This window comes from Dipteris shenzhenensis, chromosome 5 (assembly GCF_047967505.1).
Source record: "Dipteris shenzhenensis isolate YYH24624 ecotype China chromosome 5, Dip_SZ_1.0, whole genome shotgun sequence".
Classification (NCBI taxonomy): domain Eukaryota; kingdom Viridiplantae; phylum Streptophyta; class Polypodiopsida; order Gleicheniales; family Dipteridaceae; genus Dipteris; species Dipteris shenzhenensis.
This window is the reverse complement of record NC_141600.1, coordinates 41,011,995-41,033,175: the sequence shown is the minus strand read 5'-3', so window position 1 is coordinate 41,033,175 and position 21,181 is coordinate 41,011,995. Positions and strand designations below refer to the sequence as shown.

The window sequence follows — 21,181 nt, the reverse complement described above, 5'->3', positions numbered from 1 at the left end:
AAAGCTTCCTCTCACTCGCCACCAATTCTCCTTTTGATATCTGTACACTCACTTTTACTGGTGCTGCTTGGCCCCCTCCTCAGCATCCTCAGCCCTCTCATTCCTATTCGTAGCCTCGGCCTTTCTGCCTCCCCTTCCATATCCTCTCTAGCCATTTGCATTCGGAATGATAGTGTATACTTCCTAGGGTATAGCATCTTCGTGAACGTGCCATGTACTTCGAACTAGCACACAGTTTCCAAATATGCCACCTCCCGGAAGCTGCCTCAAACATATGTGAAAGTATTATGCCGCTGCTCAATTCTCATCGACCACCATCTGCAAAACAAATACCGACAACTCACCATGCGCGCTTGCAAGGAAGCCATTTCCAGTATTGTGGATTGCTTCCCAAGTTGATTTGTAAAGCTCGTGCCGACAACATGTAGCACTCGGCCCCAGTGGCATAATCAAGCCGATACCACTGTGCGGACAATGTAAGAAATTCATTCAGTAGAGTCTGATCTCACTGATTAAGACCCTTCCGATTGTCAGCGCTTGATGCTCGCTTCCAGTGCCCCATCAGAGAAAGGGCGGCCAGAAGAAAAGATGGTTTACAACAAAACAACATAAAAGGGCAGCCAAAAGAACAAGTCTGGTCCTAAACTATCTAGGCTTAACTATTTCACAGAGCAAGAAGATAAGTTGGTACGGCGGATTGGCCACCATAGTACCTTTTGCCAAATAGACAATCTCTGGCTCAAGATTCGCTTATGCACTCAACGTGTGCCTTTATTTGAGCCCTGGTCTGTTCGCATATCCAAAATTTTGGCAGAGAAGAAACACAAACGAAAACTTGACTTTCTCCACATAATTGAATTGGGCTCGTTATGAATGTCTACGGGAAGTTTTGCCACATGCACAACCAATGTCTATGAACAATGTCACAAAGAAAGCAATCTTGCATGACTTTATCAGACAGAAAATAGAACAATTAAGAATGCTTTGCCTCGTAGTGCTAGAACCTTGAAATTCTTTATATAGGTTTCTATAAAAAGTCGAATGCTTTTGACCTTGAAAAGCTTGCTTCAAAATCAAGTCTCAAAAGCTTCTTTTTATTTGCGGTTGAGATTAATTCACATCAACGTCTATATTTACGACAAGTGGCTCAAGGAGAGTTGAAAAACCCAGGCTGCCTGCCGTAACAAGGTGAGCTGGTTAAAGGTGTCCGACGAACAAGGCAAGCTTCATGACGGCCTCTATGGTGCACTCTACAGAGTTCACATGACAAGTATTGCCCAAAAATTGAGGATTCCCCGATGATCTGTACGCTACCACACAGTCCAATAGATTCCTATTGCATGTCTCATTGAGATAATTGCCTGACGAATCAGTTCAGCTGTATTAGTTTCTCAAGCCATCATTCATTTCTCGCAATACGAATCCCATAAAAACAGTACGCGTATATGCCCTGGAAATGGTTGCGTAGCTTACTTAGATCATCGCCAATGCAGTCGTCGTGCGTCCTGCAACATGCATTTGTCACAAGGGGCCTGTCCTATGCAGCCTGTGTAGCCAATCCCGCAGAATTTGCCGTACCGCAAAAGGGGTGCCACTACAGAGAGAACTGCCCTCATAAGTCATTGATAGAAAAGACTTCGGATGTAGAGTCGACGGGTGAACATTGTTCTTACCTGAACAGAACTCCGATTCGCAGGTGCTGCTGCAAGGCAACTGCGCAAATCAAGACAGAATGTTGTAGCGTAGAGCTGGGCTAAAAGACCAAAACAAAAGACTGAATACAGTGATCAGAAGGCGTTGTGACGCATCTTTGATTTGTTCGTGGGCAGGACATCAGATTTGCATCAGAGTTATTTTTTAACGCCTGTTAGATTCATGGGCATCGACATCTTTACGACTGGTGCACACATTATCTCTACACCTATGCAACGATCAAGATTTTCCAACCGCTGACTCAACATCGGAACGCAAAATATCTCATTAGATGCAAGAAGACATGCTAAAGAGTGTATAGCAGTTTACAGACGTGAGAATTCCACAGCATAATAGTTACGCTTTTCTCTCTGATCTCTCTCTCTCTCTCTCTCTCACACACACACACACACATAAATAGATTACAATCGCACACCTAAAAGTGAAGAGAGAAAGAGAGAGACCAAGTCGGAAGTGTTGACGATGAGGGCGTCGCAGGAGTGAAGCAGTGAAATACATGTTAGAAGCAGCGGTAGAACCGAACATCCCATATCGTTAGATGAATCTACGGGGCGTAAGAGAGCACCAAGTCGACGAGGGCGTCGCAGGAGCGAAGCAGTTGAGATGAGCCAGAAACTCGAAATTGATTCACGTCTGTGAAGGAGAAGACGTAGGAAAATTTTAAAGCGATGTCACGGCAACAAAGATCAACATTTTCCATTTTTTTTATTTCGCAAGAAGAAAAGGTAAATCTAATCAACAAGACCTTTGCTAGACCTTAATATGAATTCATTTATATAGGACAATATAGACCTAACCCAAAGATAGCCACCATTGATGTTCAAACCATTGCACAACTGTAAGCGATTATTAAAAGGACTGAGGTTGATGGTTTCAATTCCACCACAACCTACAATTTTATGAGATCCAAAAGAGAGAGTGGGCCAAGCCAAGTATGAGTTTCTAGGTAACACCCTCATGTGCTATACCAACCCTTGTTAATGATAGAGTGGTCCTTAAAAAAAGTTATTGGGCACATACTATTAATATCATGATGGCTCTTCTTGGTTTGATTGGTTTAGTAAGAGGCTCCCTTTTGGCTTGGCCTCGTCTTTATCTAGACAAATTCTTCGAGTTGTCAAACCAACCTTAACTTGTCCTTAAAGTGCTTTATGAGCACAAAACGTAAATCCTTCAAGGAAACTAAAATGAGGACCTTGTGATCTTGCAATAATAACTTATAGTACATATTTCTCTAGTCTAGATTTTCTTGGCAATATTAGCTTAGATTTTGTTTTATGAAGCAACTAGTCTAGGGTCATATTGCACAACGATATATAACTAAAGTGGTGATAGCCTATCAAGTCAGGTTGGTAGAATGAATTGAAGTTAATTTGGAACCCAAAGAGGATTTGGATGACTCCAAACTAAAAAGGTACCCTAAAACTAATTTTTTCCCGCCTCCCATAAAATCCCTGCTTCCTCCTCGTTTTCAAATCTTCCTCCTTCTCCATCACTCTCGACCTCCTCTTCCTCTCCTTTCCCTCGTATCCCTCCTCCTTCTCCATCCCCCTTTCACCCTCGGGGGATTAATCTCATAAAATTTTAGTATACCATGTGCATTCAAAAGGAGGGGTATTTTAATTTAACTTTTAGAAAAAATTTAACAGGTTTACAGTAATAGGAGGGGTTTTTTAATTTAACTTTTGAAAAAAATCCGCTAGGTCATAAGTAAAGAGGGGTGGTTTTATTGGGTAGAAAATTCTAGTTGAGGGATTTTTTAAATACCCCTTGAACGCACATGATATATAGGGTTTCTTAGTAGTGCACCCCTCGAGCTTTCACCTCTCTCTCTCTCTCTCTCTCTCTCTCTCTCTCATACATGCATATGTCGTTCCTCTCCCTCCCTCATCTCCTCTTCCCTCCTCTCTCTCCCTCCCACCTCTCTCTCTATCTCTCTCTCACCTCTCTGGCTCTCTCTGTCCTCTCCTCTCCTCTCTCTCTCCATCCCTCCTCTCTCTCTCTCTCTCTCTCTCTCTCTCTCTCTCTCTCTCTCTCTCTCTCTCTCTCTCTCTCTCACACACACACACACACACGCACACGCGTGTGCACGAATGCATGCACACACACACACACATGGTGTTTTCGATTGTCAGGAGGTAGAGATTAGGAGGTGGAGGGTCCAAGGCAGTGGAGAGGGAGAGGAGGGTAAGGGGAGCATGTAATGGTCAGGAGGTAGAGATAGAGGAGATCGATGATGGAGGTAGGGAGGTGGGGAAGGGGAGGAAGGGGGGAGGTGGTGGAGGGGGGGAGCATGGGAAGGGAAGGAGGGAGAAACTAGGAGGTAGAGGGGAGAAGAAGTGGAGAGCCAAAGGAGGGGGAGGGGGGGAGGTTGAGGTTAGGAGGTGTCCCCTCCCAACGTATTGTGTACACAATAGGTTGGGGGGCAGAGAGAGAGAGACAGATAATACTCCCCCCCTCCCCCCAACTTATCAAATATGCAATAGGTTGGATAGAGAGAGAAAGAGAGAGGGAGAGAGAGAGAGAGAGAGAGAGAGAGAGAATACCCCCTCCCCTGCCCGCAAGCCGTTGCACTTGCAATAGGTTGGGGATTGGGGGGGGGGCAACCTGTTGCAAGCGTAACAAGTCCGAGGGGAGGGAGAGAGAGAGAGAGAGAGAGAGAGAGAGAGAGAGAGAGAGAGAGAGAGAGAGAGAGAGTACCCCCTCCCCCGCAAGATGTTGCACGTGCAACAACTTGGGGATGGGGGGGGGGGGGGGGGGCAACCTATTGCAAGTGCAATGAGTTGCGGGGGGAGGGGGGGCAAAAATGCAAAATGAGGATTAGAACCCATGATCTCTTTGTTGGCATAATCCATCTGTACCACTAGGCTATTAAATATTAATTGTAAGAAAATGGGGAAACATTAAATTTAAAGGCTACTAGCACAACATGTTTTTTTTGGGGGGGGAAGCCGGGGGCGCACCCCTCTAGTCGCCTCCTCGAACCATGCCTGCCCCTAGCCTCCTCCTCTGGCCTAGCCTCTTCCACCCTCCCTAGCCTCTCTCAGCCTCACTTATGCCGGTCTTTGCCCACGCCAATTCCTCCATTCGATGTGGCTTTGCCCACCTCCCCCTTCCACCCGGCCTAGCCTCCTCCTGCCTCCCATCCTCACCTGCCTGATGTCTTCCTGCCCCAACCTTGACTTCCATCCATCCCAATAAATAAATTAATGTTTATAATTTAAAGAGTAATTAAATTAATTTTTAAAAAATAATTCTATTTATATTTACTTTCATTTTTAAATTTATTTAGAAATATATTAATTTGAATTATATTTAAAAGTATATTTTTAATTTGAATTATATTTAAAAAATAATTAAATTTATTTTCTAGAAAATATCAATTGATTTTTAATTTAAAATATTATAATTTAGTTTTATTTTTCTTTAGAAAAATATTTTTATTTTTATCAAAGTCACAACAACGTCAAGAAACTTGAATTAATTTGCAAGTTTTGAAACCTTTAAAGATATTGAATGTTTGAAAAAATATAAATTATAGTAAATTATAACTTAAGTTAATTTAAAATTATTAGTATAACATTTATTTTCATTAAAATATTTTTAAAAACTCAAAGAAAAGAGAATAAATGTTTTTTCTTCAAAAAATTAAAGAGTATTAGTGAATCATAAACTAAAATGTACGTAGATTTCCAAAATTAATTTGAAAATTAGTGAATGAATTTGTAAGCTTGGTAGGAAATTTGCATTGATGTGCTTTTATCCTACGTGTGTATCTCTGATGGGTGTGATACTTTGAAGAGGCCTTAAAGTTTCTTAGTTTGAGGCCTCTATAATGTATCATACCCCCATCAGATATCATTTGCATAGTATTTCCTTGTTTCACACACGCATCATGCATGAGTGTAGAAACATTTGCATCGATGTGCTTCTAGCCTATGTGCTTGTATCCAATGGTTATGATACTTTGTTTATGAAATAAATAGATGTAAATGCTTTACAAAGTACCATACCATTGAATATCATTTTAATGGTCAGGAATGGTTATTATTGAATCCTTGTTTCTTACCATGCATCATACTTAGGTGTTGAAAAATATCCTGTATTGTGCTTGCAGGATATATGTTGGGCTCCGATGGGTATGATACTTTGTAAAAGCTTTAAAATCACTTAGTTGAAGGCCTCTGTAAAGTATCATGCCCATAATATACCATGTGCATGGTTTGAAGTGCATATTTCCTTATTTCTTATCATACATCATGCATGAGTGTTGAAAACTATGCATCGGTGTGCTTTTGGCCTATATGCTTGTCCCTAACAGGTATGATACTTTGCACATGTCTTAAAACCAAGGATGATTTTTTCGTGTTAGTTTCATTAATAGGTGAAAGTTTTATATGGCTTGTGAAATTTTATATGCTCTTATAAAAATACAAGCTCAGTTTATTTGCCATAATTTAAAACTATTGTTTAAAAGAGAGATTTAGCCTTTAATATTATAAAATTATAAATAAATTTCATCAAAATCGCCAAAGTTTCATATAATCAATATATATATATTTGGAAAATTTCTCCTGCATATTAAATGTAAAATTTAAAAATTTGGCTAGATCTATAGAATTAAGCACTAAAAGAAGACATACAATCAAGTACAATCTAGTGTTAACATTTTATGTTTGCTAGAATAATAATAATGTGAAGGTTTGACCTATTTGAACATGAAGCTGTTCGATATTGCATAAAATGTAAATTTTTAGAATAAACCCTTTAACAAAGGCTTTAGATGAATGCTTTCATTCATAGAAGAGAGGGGAGTATAAAACCTTATGAGAATTCTACCTTGACATGATCATGGGCAGCAGAGGTTTGATTGGTCAATGACAATCCTTGGAGGCTATGTAGTACGAGAAATCCACTTGATATTAGAGCTAATTTGGCCCTCCTGCTAATTTTTCCCCACCCGCAGATGACGTGATGTGAAGATCTGCAAAGTAACTAGGAATAGGCACAAAATAACTCTTGCCTTGCAACTACAAGCGTACAATTGCTATTGCCCCTACAAAAATGGAAAATTGTTGTTTCCCCTACAAAACACTAGAAAACAATACGTTGCACAATTAGCTATAGGTTGGAACATCCTCATTAGGCAAATCTTATAGGAGACCACAGGTTGAGTTGTAGGGAGCTTATGCTGCTACTAGGTGACCAATACACAAGTCGAATGTTGTTCAATACTCATCCCCTTGCGACTACAACCACGAATTGAAGTGATCATTAGAACTTCCAAGGAGATCAATGGGTAGCAAAATGTTGTTCTCGTCGACCACATGGCAAGACCTATCCCTCCGGTCGATCGTCACAATATATCTATCCCACTGCCCATGGTTATTCTTATTCTACCACCATCGCTATATGCTTACGTTGCTAACCACTGCTAAACCCGTATTCCACCACCCAGTGTGATATAGGATCCCACTAACCGTCGCTATAGAGCTATCCTGCCTATCGGTGTGATACCTTTGGGGTAGCCAAAGAATTAAAAGAAAATTCCAAAACCTCAGCTCAGAGACTGAGTGTGCCTAGCCATAGGATCCCACCACCCGTCACTATAGAGCTATCCCATCGACCGGCGTGGTACCTCTAGGATAGCCAAAGAATTAAAAGAAAATTCCAAAACCTGAGTTTAGGCTGAGTGTGCCCAGCCAGAGGCATCCCACATTCACTTGAGGTCCGAAAGGATTTTGCCAAAGGATCTTGTGCTAGAAGTAAGCGCTTTTCAGTCCACCCTCCGTCCTAGCTCGGAATCCAGAAGCTCACTCCCGAGACTCCACTCGTTAGTAGGTCCCCAACCAAAAACTCTATCTAGTTCTAACAAAACAGAGAGTTTGGAAGAAGTAATGCAAGACCCCTCGGGTCCAAGGGCATCGAAAGCTCCAATTCTGTAGGCAAGACCCAAGCTGAGGGGATACCAGGAACTTCCAAGGTGGAGTGACTTATGAACCTCTACGAGCCCCGACGCCACCAGCCTTCGTCAACTATGGGGCACCATAGTTTCCACCCTATCGCCCATTGCATGGAACTAATGTTACCATGCCCAAGGACCCACCACCTCCAGGGGTCCGTCCCTTCCCATCTATACTAGTTGCACCAATGAATGCAGGCCTTGGTATTTTCGTCCCAATGCCGGCATTAGCAACTACATGGGGACCACCACTTGGGCCAGGCCTACAACCAGCCCTGCATCCCATCAAGCCCATAGCGACACCACCCTTGCTAGCCGCTCAAACGATATTGGCTGATGAGGCAATGCGTATTTTGGTGAATGCCCTAGGAAGGGGGGCAACACCACCTCCACCTGCCCCAATGTTTCCTACAAAGTATAGTGAATCCATCGAGACTGTGCCTCAGAACACTCGAGTTTTCTTGGTAGAACTCTTCATGGAAGTTGGAGTAATAAACTGTCTTTTTGGATCTTTGTTCTTTGACTACAAGAGAATAACTTCAATAGTATTGGCCAATGGTGTGTTTTGGAGTCGCGAAGTAGGGGCATGTTGGGGGAGTAAAGTGGAAATTTACACATTGCTTCTAGCATAAAGTCATGGAACCAAAAGTACACAATAAGAGCGATTCTAATTTCTGAAGGGAACAAGGCCACCCAACCAATGAAAGCATACACTAAGGCCGAGGAGAAGCTAGAGAGATTTTGGAAAACAAACCACAACAAGTGATCTAACCAAATAATGGAGGCTGAGCAGCATGAATTATGGTCAGTTCTTTTACATTGGCACTTGAGAAAGGGACGAAAAGTATTCGAGCAATTTTTCAAAAATTTCTTAGGGTCAGAAACTTTGTCTTGATTAAAGGGCCCTTTAGTTCTGGCAATTAGGGTAGAGCTTGAGCACTTAGATGAGTCAACATCCGAGAGCTTAATTTGGGACAGATCGAAGAAAAAATCATTGGCTAATAGATGCTTAGCTTGTAAAGCAAGGGTTTTGCAATGGTTCACCACTTCGGGAGCAAAACTACAAAAGAGTGCTAAAGAGGTAATTAAAAACAGGGCCCTATGGTTAATAACCTCAAAATCCCAAAGTTTGTATTCTAACCTAATGGAATCAAGCTCAAGTTGGCATGGAGGGAGGAGAGAAATAGCTCCAGAGAAAAATCAAAACAAAAACTTTTGAGGGGACATAGAAGTTGCAGAAGGTTAGGAGCTTAATGCGGAAAGGGCTTCTTTTTCAATATGATTAAGGAGGTCAAAGTCTAAGAGAGGGTTGACAATTTCTGTAGAGTCACTTGACATCACGAGGGATAGCAGGGAGACCATTAAGGGAAAAAAGCTTATTCACTATCAAGGTTAGGGTAGAGAAATAGAAGTTAAGATCCAATACATCTTGACAGTCAATGAGGGGTAAAGACACAAGAAGTTTATTGAAGGCTTCTAAGAAGTCAAGTTGATCTTTCTTTGATTTGACTAGGAGGGAGATCCAATCATTTAGAGAGGCAATAGTGAAAGCTGACGGAGTTTTCTTCTAGGAAACTTGTATCTCGAAGTCAAGAAGCTTCTTGTGGAAATTTGGTCCTTTTAAACATGAGAGGATGATAGAGGAAGTTGCTGCATAACCCAACTTAATCAAAGATGGTATCCAGTAGTTCAGCAAGCATGATTAAATAACTATTAGTCATATTAGATCCCAATACTATTAAAGGAAAATATTATACTAACAACAATATCCATTGAATGCCAAATAATTGTATGACACTAGCCTAACCAAAGGCTAGTTGGGAAACCAATGTGTGTTTAAATTTAAAAAGTCCCATCATTGACTGAGTCATACAATTAAATCCATCCATAGGATAATTTGTTAAAAATAAAACCATGATAAACAAGAATTATATAGTGAGACATGGAGCATTAAAGACACAATAGAAATATCCAAAAATATTTTTATTAAAAATTCCTAATTCCTTTGAGAAACTAATATAAGAATAACTTAAAGTGCCGAATCTTTCAAAGTTCCAGGTATCTTGGTTAGGGGTCACTTACCTACCACCATCCATAGAAAACCATTTGTTAGAACAAATTTGGCATCATGTAGGAAGAAAGGTAATGCTTGTGTTCCCTAGCTTGTTATCGCTTATACCAAAGAAACTTTAGAACAACAAAAAGATTATAAGTGTATACCCAAAAAAACCAAAATGGATGCCATAAGTTATCTATTGTTTCTCGCATTTTGCTTTTCGATATAAAAATGGTCCAATTCTATTTTTTTGTCCAATAGTTTATATTTCCCTTCATGCATCCTCCAACTTTTGAGAAATATAGGCCATTTTGGTAGGGTCTATGATTGCGGCCATCCTAGTGGTCCTACGAAGTTCATTTGAGTTCTTCACCGGAATTTCCTATCAAATTCAATTATCAACCAAATCATGGGGTTGTCCATCACAAGGTAAAACAATATAAAAAAGAGGGTTTTAATTCACAATCAAGACTAAGAGACCAAAGGAAAGAGTAAGAGTGTGTGTAAAGTGGGGGGTTTTTTAAAAATTAAATGAATTCGATTATGGGGGGTCATCCACAACCATGTGAAGAAAAGAAGTCACTAAACATTTTCCCTTTATAAATAAGTGCAGTAATGAAAATGAAGCATAATTAATGGGGGGTAATTTGTGTCAATGTAAAAAACAATCTTAAGGGGGGTACTTCCCTCCCAAAAATCAAAAAATATTCCTTTGAACTTGGGGGGTAATCCACACCCATGTGAGGAAAGTGAACAGTTAAAGGGAAGTAGACAATACACTGAAGGTATTAGCTTCAAGTAGTATGATGAAATATTTTGCTTGCATTACTTGATAGTATTAAGAGGGAATTCTATTTTATGACATCAAAAATTGCAAAAATTAGATACTAGGGGTGATCCACACGCATAAAGAACATAACCATAGGGGTACTCCACACCCATGGTTAACCTTTTAAGCAATTGAAAGCTACTTACGGGGATTGCAAGAGAAGAAATTAATTTTCTTTGGAACAAGGATTAGGGGATTATTATACATCCTCGTCAAGCATAGTGAAAATGTATTTAATTAATATCATCACATCATCAATAATCTCCTACACTGATACAAGGTGATTAAGGTCCTTGGCAGAGGGAAAGATAATCAAAAAAAAAATTCAACATTTTCATTTAAAAAGGAAAAACGAAACAAGAGTTTATAAAATTATAAAATTATAAAGAAAATGTGTACATTAATTTTTTAAAATTTTTTTATTAACTAGGGAAAAAAATGATGCTAATGGGAAATGTAAAGACACTTAATATTGTGTACTAAGTAAGAGCTCCCAATGGTGAAGAAACAATCACCAGGAAAGCTACGCAAACTAGAAGAAACAAGAGCACATAATAGCTAGCAATATAGGAAAGTAAAAGATTGATGAGAAAAGGCAATATAATACTACTAGTAAAACAAATTAATGCGGGGGGGGTTGATGCAACTGAGGCCAGTGCCGAGCTAGCTGGTAGCATCGACATGTGGTAGCGACAACGGTGGGTCAGAGGGCGGCGGCTAGACGTTGACAACGGCACAGGCTAAGGGGGATGCGATACAGAGGATATAGGGGTCGGGTTCTAAGGATTGCCGTGCCATGCGACGACTGCAAGGGCTGCAAGGCAACTTAAAGGGTGGCTTCTAAGTGTGGACCAAGGTGTGATTTGCGGCACCGCATGCCATGCGCCACACGACCTGCGTACAAGGCCTTGGGCTTATATAAGGCTCCTCAAAGTCCCCACGTCCAGGACTACACCTAGCGGGGGTAATTAATGCAGGTCACAGACTGCACAGGGGCCCTGAAGGCCCACGATTGGTGACGCGGGGCCGTTTCCCACAAAAAAATTTGCCCTATCAACTTTACCAATGAAATTGCCTATCGCACCACAGAAAGTGACTTTCAGAGAGGGAAAAGGAGGCCCCCTGGTGATTTCTTGATGGGTGAATCTTGATTCTCTTTGATGACTTCACGCTGATGTCAACGACTGTTGCAACTTCCACATGGCAGGTTCTTAGAGTCAAAGGATCTTGGCTCTGATACCACTTGACACATACTGGTTGTAGGATGCACATGTGTGGAAGAATGATGCATAAGTTGAGAAGCATTGGCCCTCCAAATGGGGTGGAAGGAGTGCCCACGTGAGTGTACTTTTGCTATTGACCACTCTACTATGCTCATGCAATCCACAAACCACATATGAATGCCTAATGTCTCATGCACACATTCCATGCATATGAGATGTCACAACCTCTCATGCCTCTTGGGATCCATCCCTTGGGCATACCCCATTATTCTACCCTTAGCCTATGACTCTTTTATGTCTACCATTTATTAATGCACCCATGCATGCCTACCCATTCCTATCCTAGGTCCTACATGTGTGAGTGCACCATTTATTCCATATCAATTAACATATCCAATACATTATCCATATGGCATTTAGGCATCTAAACCTACCTAGCCTACCTACTAATTATTACATTTGATCATGCTAGCCTAATACATTCTAGACTACAAAATCATGTCGTGATAGTTAGTGAAGGCTAAGGGTTGAGTAAGCTCCTAAAGAAGCAAGTAAACGGCAAAGAGTAAGAAAGTACGAGTGTGCAGATAATCTCGTTTTGGATGAAAGAGGAACTGTAAAAGGTAAACTAGCAAACAAAAGAGAAAAGCAAACTATCACGCACTAAAACCAAGCGCCAATTGTAGCTATGGAGGTAAGTTAACATCACGAAACTAGCACCGATGCTGTCAATCAATGCAAGGTTACCAAAGGTGGTCCAAATAGTAATAAGAAACGCAGCAAGGTAGCTATTGCGACAACTAGAAGTCGATACAATACCCCAGACGAAGACTGTCCAAATGCCAAAAGAAGCTACTAAAAATACAAGCAAGGTTGGCGAAAACCACAACATCAGGCTTGAGAGTGTAGACCCAATAACTTGGTCAAGTCTTACATCCAAGTAAGCAGAATCCCATAATGGAGCAAGGAGAAGGGGAGGTGCTTAAAAGAGCCAATGCAACGGCTACAGCTGTGATGGGTGAACCAAAGAGGCAAGCCATCCAAACTAGGAACATGTAAAGAGCTACTTAGAAAGTGGAAGAGGTGAACCCATCAAGAGACATGAAGTAAAGCAAGGTACCTGAGCATTAAGGTTCGCCATTGGCCAAGACAGTGAGGCAGGGTGATAACTTAGCACACTATCCTATAGTCAAAGGCTTGGAGTGTGAAGGAACTATGATAAAAACTTTTTCTCCTTCCTTAAATTCCCTAACGGATTTGTTTTCATCCCCATACACCTTGGCTCTATCTATAGCCTAGCGGATGTTAGCTCTCACAAGTGCTAGCATCTTTTGCATCTCCTAACCACAAAGTTCGCGGCACTAGGCAATTTTTGAGGTATTCCAACTGTAGTTGGATATGCTGCTCTATACCTATAGTTTAGCTCGAATGGACTAATCCCTGTAGAGGAATGTTTTCTATCATTGTAGGCAAATTCTAACAGTGGAAACCATTTGTCCCACACATGTTGCCTCAATGAAACATATGCTCTAAGCATATCCTCTAAAATCTACCGCCAGACCATCCGTTTCTGGATGATCCCCACTACTCATTCCCAACTCAGTCCTTAGTGTCTCAAACAGTGCAGTCCAAAAATGACTAGTAAATTTAACATCCCTGTCTGACACTATGGATCTAGGTAATCCATGCAGACAAAATATATGTTTAATAAACAAATCGGCCACTTGTGGGACACTAATAGACTCGTCATAAGAGCATAATTGGTGGTTTCAATCCGAATTGATTTTCCTTTCTGAGCATATGTCAATGTGGCTGTGGCCTGCTTTCCCTAGTAGACCATCTAAGTTGATGTTTTGCTAGTGGATTCTCTGGAAATTCTCGCTCTTCTTCATCAACCTTTTCAGTATGTGACTGAGTAATCGATGTGATCATCTCCTATGTATTTGATGTTTCCCATTCCGATTCTTCATCAAATATTACATCTCTAGAGATTATGACCTTTCGATTGATCAGATCATACAATTTGTTTGCTTTCCTTTTAGCAGGGATGTTTTTATCGAAGCTATACTTATATATCAATATAAAAAGTTTATCGAGCTAGTTTTTTTAGTTTTACAATATTTGTAGAACATATTACACTTTTGTATATTGTCTTTGGAATTTTAAAGAAAAAGTTGTAAATCATGGCCAAACTTTAATTTTTTTCTCATAAGAGTTTCAAATCTTTGCAAATTTTTCAAACCTTGATTTTTATCAAGGCGGCACAAGAGATATGGATATGTCAATTTCAAAAGCTTGATACAGCTAAGAAATTAGAATATGGCAATTGGAATTCCAAAACTACAATTTCTTGGAAAAGCTTGTGACCTTCAGTAAACAAAAGAGAAAAAATTTTGGCAAAAGCACCTCTTAAGCAAGGGGCATTCTTGATTTGATACATACAAATGTATGGGGTTATGGCTAGATCTGCAGCATCAATGGTTCCTTGTACTACTTGACTTTCATCGACGACTACAGCATATATTATTGGGCCTACTTTCTTTCACCAATTTTTTTGAACCAGTGAAATTGTTCATAGGGACAATGCCTTTCCCTTGAACTGGATTTGATGTGCATGTAGATAATGTTCTTCGGTCCTTCTAATGGTTTGCAATTTAATCTGCATGTAGATAACGTTCTTTGGTTCTTCTAATGTTTTCATCTCTATGAACCATTCGTGATACTTTGTAATGTGCGATGATGCACCGTTATCAATGTACCAGGGATCTTGATATGCTTCATTAACTTAATAGCTACATTCCCCTTTTGAATTGCAATCAATATCAGTATTTAGCATATTATCACTTACAAGATACATATTCTAAGGTTCATTGGCATAATGACTGTGACTTGAAATTCCACCACGATGATTTTCTCTTCAGTGAAAATTCCCTTGATCAATCTCTTTCATAGTGTCCAAACTTATGACAGTAGTTGCATTGAAAGTTTGACATGTTGGTGGATGCATTCCGTCTTCCTTGAAATCTTGGATGTCGATGCTGATGCTGCTACAAATGCTAATGTTGATGTTGATTTTGATGATGACCACTTCCCTGAGATGCTCTACCTCTGTCTATGCTTCTGCCTTTACCTCTGTCTGAAGTTGTGAATGCTTGATCATTGGAATGACCTTTGCATGCTGGAATGGCTCGAGTCCTTAATTCTTCACCAACAAGTAACACTGACTGCAACTCTTCTAGTGATGAATTTGCCGTTGAATGGAAATACTTTGGACTAGATTCTTGAATCCCTCTCCTAGTCCATTCACGATGACTTGAACCATTTCTATGAGATTCATAGTCTCTCCTACTGCTAGCGAGTTCATTGTAAATCCTTGATCCTGAGTACATAAGCATGACCTATTTCATTGCTTTTGCAAAAACTCTGGTTGATTTGGTTTCTCAGTGTGAGCATCTTGGAAGTGTTCTTAGACTCATAAAGAGTTGCAAACACATCCCATGCTTCTTTGGATGTCTTCACTGTGTTGAGTTGTCCTAGCATGACATCTTGCACATTCTATTTAATCAAATGATATGCATATTTCTCTTTCTTGTCCCATTCTTCCTGTGATCTGGCAATGGTAGGATCTATTGCAGGTGTAGACCCTTCTCCTTGTGCTACGGAAATGGTGGGAGTTGTTGTTGAACTGTCAGATGGTCTAGGTGTAGACCCATCAACAAACTCCCATTTGTCTTGAAGTACAAGAATAGCCAATTGATGTATGTGTCCCCTTGTTCACTTTATTGTCAAGATAGGCATATTAGGGGCCCATTTCCTACAACAATGGAGTTAATAATGAGGTACGGACATCAATTAGAACACATCAAGGGAGACAACAAAGAAAACTTCAAAACAAGAGTGCACAAGTGTGCATTGGCACTGCATCCTAGTATAGTGGTAAAAGCAAGCACTTGTGGATGAAAAAGAGAAACCACTTGATTTTTTAAGGGAGTTGGGCTATTAAAAGGCAACTTTTGTTAAATGGCAATTTGAAAAACAACCCAAAATTTATACATGAAAATTCACAAAAGGAGCTCCAATGATCTTGAGTGGTGATGATGTGGTAGACTAATCTTTTGTGGGATGCCTACGAAATAGTTTAGATTCCATTAATGTGGTCAGATTTTTGTTGATGTTTACATGTAGAAGCTGTTGAGCTAGGTGTTGTTTCGAGTGAGTTGTGGATGTTGAAGCTGGCACTACGTTGATGGTGAGGTGCTGTGGCCTTGCGTTGGCGTCATTGGAGGCTTTCTGGCTATTGCTTGTTGTTGGCCATCGGTGCTGCTAGAGGAGCCACCTTTGCAATTCGTGCTCTGGTCGTAGAAGATGCCTCGGTTGTGGATAGTCGTCGTCGTTGCCTTAGGAGCCGATTGGCCTTGCTTTGTTGTGAGCCTTGTCTCACATGGAGTAGAGAAACCATCAACTATTCCATCTTGTGAGAAGCCATTACTAAGTCAGGCGCTTGTGGTTGTAGAGCTGCTGAGGCCGATCTGGCTGTTGGAGCCATCCTTTCGTCTGCAATCGTTGGAAGGTGCCTTGGTTGAAGGGTCACTTTGAGCTTGTGCTTGCAGAGGTCGTAGATGGTCGTCGACAAGTTATTGTCACTTTGGTCACTCTAGCTTTAGATAGGTGTTATTGTAGGCTTTGCTCATTGGCGCTGGTCGTAGCAGGACATAGAGGCTTTGATGCTTCGCTGTTTGCTTTGGGAAATTGTGGAAGGCCACTGCTGGTCGTTGTTGCTTCTGGCTAGGCCTTTGAATTGTTGAAGCTTCTGTCCCATGTTGTGAGGTTGTTTTGATCATGGCTCGTGGTTGGAGCCTTGTGGGAGATAAGCTACTCTGCTGCGCGTGTTGTGGTTACTAGTTGATGAAGGAGCTCGACTTGGTGCTATCTTGCCTTTAATCCTGGCGAGAGTCTCAATATGAGACAGTCTCCAACAATGTGATTCTTGAAAGTAATGAGGAGATACAAATCACACATGTAAGAGAGGAAGAGAGGGAAATAAAAAAATTATATAATGTAGTACAAGGCGCTGGAAGCAATTGAATCGAGACGTGTCTTCTCTAATCATGCCTTTTCATGCCTCCCCACAAGCGCAATTGATGCTCTAAGACTTCTATGCAGCAAGTTGTCTTTACAATTTTGACCACACGATATTGCTTGTATCTTCTATCTTCTCACTTGTTGGATAAGAAAGACGAGGGAAAGATGCAAGACTAGTTTCTTCGTGGATGTAGCCCACACTAGGTAAACTACTATATCAGTGTCTCTTTTTCTCTTCCATTCTGTGCACTTTTTGTATAGTGTATTTTATGCATTTGGCTCCTTGCATTGTTGCTCCATTATCACATTGCTCCTAATAACTGGTATCATAGCATTTTTTTGACCAATGTCCATTGACTCATTTGGAAGGAGGTTCCTGGTTTGAGTGGGAGTAATGACAGAAGAAGGTAAGCTAAAAATCAAGAAGTTCAATGGCAAGAACTACTAGCATTGGAAGATGCAAATTGAGGATTATCTGTACTAGCATAACCTTTTCTTTCCATTAGGTGGGATTGCAAAGAATCTTGCGAGTATGTCAGCTAAGATTGGGAGGTTTTTTATTGAAAAGAGCTAGGAATGATATAGTCCCGACCTCCCACAGCGAACAAGGAGGAGTCCCATTCCGCCTGCTCCACCTCAACTATACCGAGGAACTTTGGGCCCCGTCCCTACTGATTCTCTAAAGCCTCAAGGTTATTGAAATCCCCTCCTACAATCCAAGAATCCATCTCTGGCAATAAGTCTGTCAAAGAGCTCCAGAAAGCGGCTCTTCGTCTAAGGTCGGTCGAGGCATAGATATTGAGGATGACGATGCGGGATCCCTCAATATTCAAGCCCACCCAAAGCGCTCGTCCTAGGATCAAGGTGCCAAAACCACACACATGCTGAACTAGAGAAGCATCGATGGAGGTACAGACACCCCCCCTCCTCCCCTGCTCGCCAATCGAAGGTTCCCAGTAGGTGTGGGAGTGTCCTATGAGGACCTTCCCACACTTACTGGTCTGAGAAGCCGAAAGCTTGTGTTCCTGCAATTGGAGCACATCTACCCTTCCCACCAAAGCTAGCTGGAGCTCCTGTCTGAGCACCATCTTCCTTGGGCCGCGGGTTCCTTATGAGTGGAACCCGTTGATGTTCCAAGAGATAATGCATATCCTCATGAAGAGGAGAGATGGGCCACAAACAGCTGTCTGCTTGCGGTCGATGTCGAAGTGGTCGGAGGATGTCCAGTGTGCAGACGAAGGCACTTCTGTGAAGGTTTCGAAGGAGAGGTCGGATCATCGGACCCATCCTCTAAAACCTTCAGCAGAGGGGAAAGGCCCTTCGTCCCATGGTGGTAAGCTCTCTCTAACCAACTCGAAGCCTCCACCAGGGAAATACTGTAGAAGCCCACTACCTCTAAGGTCCTCCAAGGGCGGAGCCCTTCTGCGTAGATCCACTCCAGAGGCGGTCGAATGATGACCAAAAGGCGGAATCGTTTGGCGCTGTGGCACCATCTCAAACGAACGTCACCCTCCTTCCACTGCTACTGCTGAAGCTCCGCTACTCTGCTACCGATCCAATCCTGTACCTGCTCCTAGGACTGATCACGAATCGTCTCCCAAACATTTTCATTCGTCCATTGCTCATTCCCGTCACTGGTGATAGTGAAGGAATAGCTAGGACCATCATGGGGGGCAAGGACGGACACCTTACCCTCCGCCCCCTTTCGGAGGAAGAAGATGCTGATGTCTAGGCATGCAGGGAAGGAGCCAATACCAGCTGCATCCAAGTAATCCCAAGGTCCTGCTCGGTAAAACTCCAAAGGTAGAGCTCTAGGAGCTGCCCTTGGGTGGGGGGACGAAGATGAGGAGTCAGAACCAGAAAGAGGGGTGCTGGCTGTCGAAAGAGTTGGAGTGGTGCTGGCCATCTGCGGGGAAGGGCCTCTCCCCTCCACCGGGCCAGGGGGGATAGGCGCGGAGGAGGTCTGTGCTGGCTTCCGGGCCACAGGCGGCGCAGGCAGATGGGGGGGTTCCCGCGGGATCATGCTCGAGGGAGAGGGGGGGGTGAAACCAAAGGTGCTGAGGGGGGTCCCAGAGGGGGGGGGAGGTAGGGGAACCGAGGAGGAGGGGGGGCGGGGTGAAGGATGAGGAGGAGGCTGGCTGACCTTCTCCTTCCCTTTCTCCTTCCCCTTATCGGGGCTGCTGCTGACTGGTGACCACAGGGGTCTCTTGCTGGAGAGGGGGGGCTTTTTTGTTACTGTTTTGTTTCCTTTCTGTTTCCTTTTGACCTCAGTCCAGCCTTCCCCTTCTGGAGGGGGTGTCGATGCCTGGCGGGGGGGATCCTGAGTTGCCTGGATGGGGGCCATCTGAGGATCTGTCCTCGTGAAGCGAGGGCAAGAGCGCACCTGGTGCTCGAAGCCGTGGCATCTCAGACACTGATCTGGGCGACTAGTGACCATAATGCGCTGCGTCACCACACTTGTGTCTGTCTCAATCTCGAACTCCGAGGGGATACTCTGCGGATCTAGGACTACCTTTGACACGTGGCACCCCTTGGGCTGCCGCTGCATCAACGAAGGTGTCCTGCATGAGCCAGCTAAAGCGCACCCCCAAGTCCTTGATGATCGGGCGAAGATCTGCTGCGAGGCCTGGGAAGATGAGGGTAACTGGATGGCGGGGAATGCGGAAGCAGGCATCGAAGTCCGCTACACTGAAACCCCTATACCATGGGACCATAAGGATGATCTTCCCACCCACAGAGGTAGGGGACCGTCTGACCATATCGCTCGTAGCCTGTGCTGAGGAGAGCTTGAGCCAGAAGATACCACGTCCCATGAGTGCGACCTCCTCAATGTAGCTGTCCTCAAGGTAAAGGTTGGACTGCAACCAATCCCTGATGTCTGCTCGTGAAGGGGCGTAGCCAATGACTCTCCCATAAATGGAAGTCTGGGAAAAGTCAGTGGCGGCCTGCTTCACCAATGAGACCTGATGCTCTGTCAATGTTATGTGGTAGGCTGAAGGAGGGGGGGGGGGTCCGTCTGGGCCACCGGTTCTGGACTTACGGCCGCCATACCGCACCGACAAACTGCGAAAGCTCCAAAAGGCGGGGGAAAGGAAGTGGCAGAGGCGAGGGAGGGAGGAATGGGGCGGAGGCGGGGGAGGAAAGAGGGAGGGATGGAGATGTACGAGGAAGCGGGGGGAGGAGAGGCGGTATTTGGAGAGAGAATGGCGAGGGAGGGGAGGAAAGGATGAGGGAGGGGGGGTGGTAGCGCGGTGCAGGGCCGGGAAGGGGAGGGAGGAGAGGCGAGGGTGTGGTAGCGCGGCGCGAGGGTGGGCGGGGAAGCAAGGAGGAGAGGAGGGAGGGGACAGGGGGGTGGCAGCATGGCGCAGAGGTGGGGAAGGGGGGCGGGGGTGTGGTAGCGCAATGCGAGGGGGGGGAGGCGAGGAAGGATGGAGGGGCGGAGAAGGAAGGAGGGGGGGGCGGATGGTGGGCGGAGGAGGAGAGGGGGATGGAGGGAGGTGCGGCGGGAGCGTGCAGAGAGGCGGCGGAGAGGGAGGAGGGGAAGGGGGGAGGGGGCCACGCGGCGCGGGGGCATTCGCAGGAGCTCTATGCAAATCTGGAAAGAAGAACTAGTCCCGCTCTTGATTTATCATTTGTCAACTGTCTAGAGTGTAATACCGAAAAATTTACTGCTTAAAAGAAAGGCTAGGCAAAAAAACCCAACCGGTTTTTGCCAATTCAAGCCAGGAAAAAAGACATAAAATGCTGGTGGTAATCTTTTTGACAAGAGAACCATCGGTCGTAATCTAATCATGCATATGAAAAAAGTCCCCCATTAATGTAATGAGGGGTATGGGTAAGAAGCAAGAATCAAAGCGATATGATAAACTACTGAAAAAACCGTGTACGTTTTGGGGAACTGGGTGAGGTGTCATATCAGGCGAAACTAGTTTAAAGAGGTGCTACAATATTGTGTTTGGTGGATGGGCCAATGGATTCACGTACACAGGAGCTGTCCTGAACCGGCAGGCGAGCTCACATTTGTTAAATAATAAGATAATGGGTAGAGAGAGGCCCAGCTGGATGCAGAGTACTCTCATCTTCTGCAGCTCACACCCCTGCACGTTGGAAATCTGTCTGACATCACCTTCTCCTAACATATCTAGCAATACTACCACACAAGTTTTCATCTGCTCCCAACATCACCCCTCACTGCAAATTGTAGACCCAGTACTTTTCGGTAAAGGCTTCATAAATTTAGAAGAAATTACAGCGTCGTGAAGAAGGCTCTCATCTAAGCAGTGCCGTCCCTACAGATCATTCTCCTCCCAGCTTCA

At 43.3% G+C, this 21,181-nt stretch overlaps 1 protein-coding gene across 1 annotated transcript; it reads right to left on the bottom strand.

Annotated features, from left to right (window-relative positions):
* Positions 1–992: 992 nt before the first annotated feature.
* Positions 993–2,254, bottom strand: LOC147902029 (phospholipase A2 homolog 3-like). Its single transcript, XM_087375241.1, has 4 exons — positions 2,157–2,254; positions 1,674–1,713; positions 1,474–1,505; positions 993–1,361 (listed from the first exon to the last, which is right to left on the bottom strand). The coding sequence occupies exons 1-4, from the start codon at positions 2,236–2,238 to the stop codon at positions 1,198–1,200; spliced, it is 318 nt and encodes a 105-aa protein (XP_087231367.1). The 5' UTR covers positions 2,239–2,254; the 3' UTR covers positions 993–1,197.
* Between the last annotated feature and the right edge of the window lie 18,927 nt (positions 2,255–21,181).